Raw genomic sequence first — 4,746 nt, 5'->3', positions numbered from 1 at the left:
CCCCGATCGTCACGCCCCCCCCCGATCGCCACGCCCCCTGATGACGTGAGGGAAAAAACCGTGCCCCCCGCCCCAAAACACACACACACACACACACACACACACACACACACACGTTTGGAATTAAGTACACAACTTGTTAATCGCTCTCCCCAAATAAGTCCCTTGTCCTGGAAAGACATTAAATATGGAATATCAATTAAAAAATGAATATTTGACAAATAATATCACATTGTTTGCTAAATTTTATATTCACAAATGTTTCACAAAATCTCTTCCAATTGATAAAGCATTGAAAAGTGAATTGAATCTGATTGAAACCCATTTTGATTTCATTGTTATTGTTTTATTTTTATTTCTTGTCCCTTAGTTTAATTATTTATTGTTGATGTTGTTTTTGTTATTTTTATTGTTTGGTTTACTTTTACGAAAGATGTCTAAGTCAGTTGGTTTACTTAGTTAATATTCATGGTGATCCCTTAAACTTTTCATAATTTGACATTGAGGAATGATATAGAATGGATAATTAGAATAGATAATTAAAAGATATGTAAATGTGAAATGGTTGTTAACAAACTGTATGTATGTTTATTTTCTGTCTTTGTTCAGTTGTATTGGTTCAATAAAAAAATGCCATGTTGGATGTCGCAGTTACGACGCAGAGACGCAAGTTGATGATGTAATCTGTACTGTCCCAATTCTCAATTTTTTTGCACACTTGTAACCTGCGCAATTCAAACACTTATGTGCACTTTGACTGAATCCACACTTCACAGAGGGGCGTAGGGTGCGCACTGAGCATTGGGACTGGGCCTGAGTAGACCATCAAGCAGTGGTCTTGAGTACAAAATTGGTTGGTCAGTTTGATTCTTGTTAATTAAAGGCAAAAAGTTACAAATTTTATCTTTCCTCTAGGCGTGCACCAATAAATCTGCCGGCCAATTTATTGACACCGATTTCCTTAATTTTTGGAAATCGGATATTGGCTGATACTTCGATAAATCGGGGAATAATATTGGCTTATCCTCTACCTCCACAAAGATCTGAAAAACAGCCACTGCCTATAGTTAAAATAAGTTTGTATTGTTTTGAATGTATTGTTCAAGGTGTGTTGTTACCTTATAACACCTGACAGTATCCGTTGTTTAAAAAAATCAGTATCAGCCAAAATTGGAATCAGCAGGTCAGACTTTTTAATGATTGGTGATCAGCCAGAAACCAGCAGTCAAGTGCACCCCTACGCTCCTCCAATCTGAACTACACAGTAATAACACAAACAGCTGCAACTCAGCCTTACGCTATTTTTACCGAAAAGAAAAAAAACCTCACCTTTCTTTAAATCTTCACTGTACCATTCCACCTGCATTAAGCCGTCTCTTTTCGCCCCAAATAAAACACCGTGTCACTAATTACATAAAGATAAGCGCAGGAATCTCTTCGTCTTGAATTCTTGTCCGCACGGCAGGAGATCAAACTCCACTTCCACCGAGTCCGCTACAAGGTTGAGTTAAAATGTAAGAGATTATGACACCTTATGAGGAGGTGTGTAAGAAAAAAAACACTTTGTCTTTTGTCAGCACATAACTAAATGAAGTTTAATACTTAAAAAATGCACAAAAACCACTCAGGAGGTGTTCAGGTAGTGATAAGATTGTAGAAAGCAGTGTAACGCATATGTGTTCAGCCAGTCCAGGACAGGTACGTACAATACTGACTCATCATGACAGATAACTCATCATGTGCACAGAGGGCAGATAAACTGGCTGTAAAGGAGTATAAAAATCTTCACACACTAAAAAATGTTGCAGGAATGAGTGCAATAAATTCATTTATAAAGCCCCAGTATATTCTCTTTGATGCAAAACAGTATTTTTTTAAATTTAAGAGTGTAAAAAAAACAGCACAGAAATAAAAGTATTGCCTGAAGTAGTATCCATGTTGTCTCATGCAAATTTTTAAAGACCTCATGATTTATTGGTGCATGAACTTGCAGTATATGTTGCAGAGCTACTATTACGCTAAGTTTTAGCTCCGGATCTGTGAGTTTTACTGATTTATGCCCGTTATTTTGTGCTTCATTGTTCAGCTGGCTGCAATGGCCATCTTGAATTGGGCCAACTTCAAATGTTAATCAGTTGTAGATGCACATCCAGAGATTACTTTCTGAGAGTTCCAGAACTGTTCATCCAGTCGTTCATTAGATATTTTGCTAACAGACAAAAGCAAACATGTGAAGACATAGGTATTTACACACACGTCTGACATTCATGGTGGCAGCCAGGCAATAAAAAGCAAAGGCAGACCCAATACAAGTCTTTATATTTGGTTGCATTGTTTTGTTACAATACAAAATACAGACTTTACACTTCATAGATCCTAAATGAACAACAGTGCTTTAAATGGTACATTCTGTAATTAGAGCTGAAAGAAACATTATACCAATATATCATTAGAAAATAAAGCTTAAAATAATTATAAGATCTAAAAATAACTCGCCTTAACAATTGAACTTGAAAGCTTAGTTGTTTTTTTTTAATAAAGGCTTATCTGATAAAGTATTGTATGCTGCATTATTATTTGTCTGAAAATCAGATTACACCACAAATCTAAGGTTATTGTTGTCCTCTCGGTGGTTTAAACACCATGCTTTACACAGAAAACACATTAAAATTCAATCAAAGACCGTAGAAGAAAAGAAAAACTAGAACAATAAGAAGAAGATGGTTCAGACATTTCAGCATCTCTGGACAGTTATCACAACATACTGAGCGCAGTATCTAACAGTGGAGCACAGCTAAACATTCACATCATCTCATTTCTGCAGTCTTCTCATAAAGCACCAACACACAAACACTCACACACGGCTCCTATTTGCAAGCTGTAAGTATCKTACAAAACTCAGGGAAAAAAAACATAATTAAATAAAGCTATCTGCTATCTGGGCAGCTGACGAGAATTTACTTAAAACAATTGGTCAGATCTTTTGAAATGGGGTTAACTGGAAATGTTCTGAACAAATAACATCTCACCTGGTACAGATAGCTTAATTAGTCTCTGGCACGTGTCAAACCTWGGACCTGTGGGYCAAATGTGGCCCACCAAGGCTTTTAATGTGGCCCGTGAGAACTTCAAAGATGTATTGTCTTAAAATAAGCTGCTTTAAAGCCAGAATGCATCTCCCATAACGCAGGTCGAGTCTTTTTCCCACAAAATGACACCTYACCACTGGCTGGAGGTGCACAGGGTTCAAAAGTAGCCGTCAGGTGAGAAGTTCGCCATGTAAAATCTCTATTTTGCTGCATTCAGTGTTTGTAAGAGGACATGTTAAAATAGTTTCTGTGCACAAAATACCATGTAGAGCTCAGTAATTGTTTAACGGTGGTCACCTGTAGCAATGAGACGAGGAACATGAGGTTTCGTCTTTGGTCAAAGATAAACACAAAACGTCAAAGTCAATTACAATTGGCCCTTTGAGGACCACCATCATGTGACCATCAGGGAAAACGAGTTTGACACCCTTGTTTTCACTCATCAATCAGGTCAGAATTAAACTATTTCTCCAAACCGAGGTAATTAAAAGACCTATCTGCAACAGGTAAGATAGTTATTATTCATGACTTTTCCATTGAACTCCACTTCAAGCAGATACAAAATTCTTAAAAAGTCTACGTTACATTCAATGTGGTGGGTGTCTGATAAACATAAGCATTAAGAGTTTATCTATTTCAAGATTAAATATATCTACTGTATGTCTTAATACATCACAAAGACCTTTATGTGTAATTCTTCTGCTCCACATGGGTGCTTAGAGAAACATAGTTTAAACTATTGGACTATCGTCCAAACAGTATAKATATCCTGAACATAAAATAAAGTTGTGTTCTGGTGATTTTTATTAGATTGATCCTTAAAATGAAACACTGACACAAACCTAAAGTTCACATCTTTAACATACTGTAACATATATTTGACCTCAATTTAACTTCYCCTTTCTTTCTTAAGTGAAAATGAACATGTTTGTCAAGTACTGCACGTTAAATGTGTGTTTGTGTGTTTAATGCTTTAGATGCTGTAACAGTCCAGTTTATGGTGATCTCCATGTGTGTGTTACCAGGCCAGCGGGGAGGCCAGACGTGGACTCCTTGGACTCTTTGGGTTTTCTGCCCCTTGTTGATCACTGAGAGCTCTCTGCAGTAAAGGAACAAAAACAATATACTTATTTTTTACTGCTTTGTAATCACTTCAAATCTTGTTGATAAATCCATCTAAATCTGTTGTTTTTTTTATATGGTAAAAAGCAGGAAGTTAAACTTTAACACAAGACTTTAAAATAATAAATCTGTTTATCTGTAACCCACCAGGTTATACATTATGAGCAGTGAAGAGAAACAAAAACAATTTTTAAAACAGGTTTCATTTAGGAGAAAAACAAGAYTGATAGTGTATACACTGCAAAAAATGTCAAATCTTACCAAATATATTTTTCAAACTTTAAGTCAAAACCTCTCATCAGACTTAACAGAGGTCAAAACCATGTCCAGAGATAAATTTAGTAAATATAATAATGACTTGTTTTGAGACGATGCATCTTGAAAATTTTGGTAAGTGAAACAGTCTTAAAAACATTGGGCCTCATGCAAGAACCGTTCGTACGCACAGATTTTTTTCTTAAGTTGTGCGTACGAGTGATTTAGGAGAATTTGTGGCATTCACCAATGTTTTCGTATTTAAGATTTTCTTCAGATA

The 4,746-nt window shown here is 36.1% G+C and overlaps 1 protein-coding gene across 2 annotated transcripts in view; it reads right to left on the bottom strand.

Annotated features, from left to right (window-relative positions):
• Positions 1 to 2,300: 2,300 nt before the first annotated feature.
• Positions 2,301 to 4,746, bottom strand: part of grid2ipa (glutamate receptor, ionotropic, delta 2 (Grid2) interacting protein, a) — a 33,395-nt gene continuing 30,949 nt past the window's right edge. For both annotated transcript variants that reach the window (XM_014027049.1, XM_014027050.1), the window contains one exon: positions 2,301 to 4,188. In XM_014027049.1, the coding sequence (XP_013882503.1) occupies positions 4,108 to 4,188 (81 nt within the window). In that variant the 3' untranslated portion in view covers positions 2,301 to 4,107. The remainder of the gene's footprint in view (positions 4,189 to 4,746) is intronic.

Source organism: Austrofundulus limnaeus, unplaced genomic scaffold (genome assembly GCF_001266775.1).
Source record: "Austrofundulus limnaeus strain Quisiro unplaced genomic scaffold, Austrofundulus_limnaeus-1.0 Scaffold612, whole genome shotgun sequence".
Lineage (NCBI taxonomy): Eukaryota > Metazoa > Chordata > Actinopteri > Cyprinodontiformes > Rivulidae > Austrofundulus > Austrofundulus limnaeus.
Note: the sequence above shows the minus strand (reverse complement) of the source record. Positions and strands in the feature narration are given on the sequence as shown.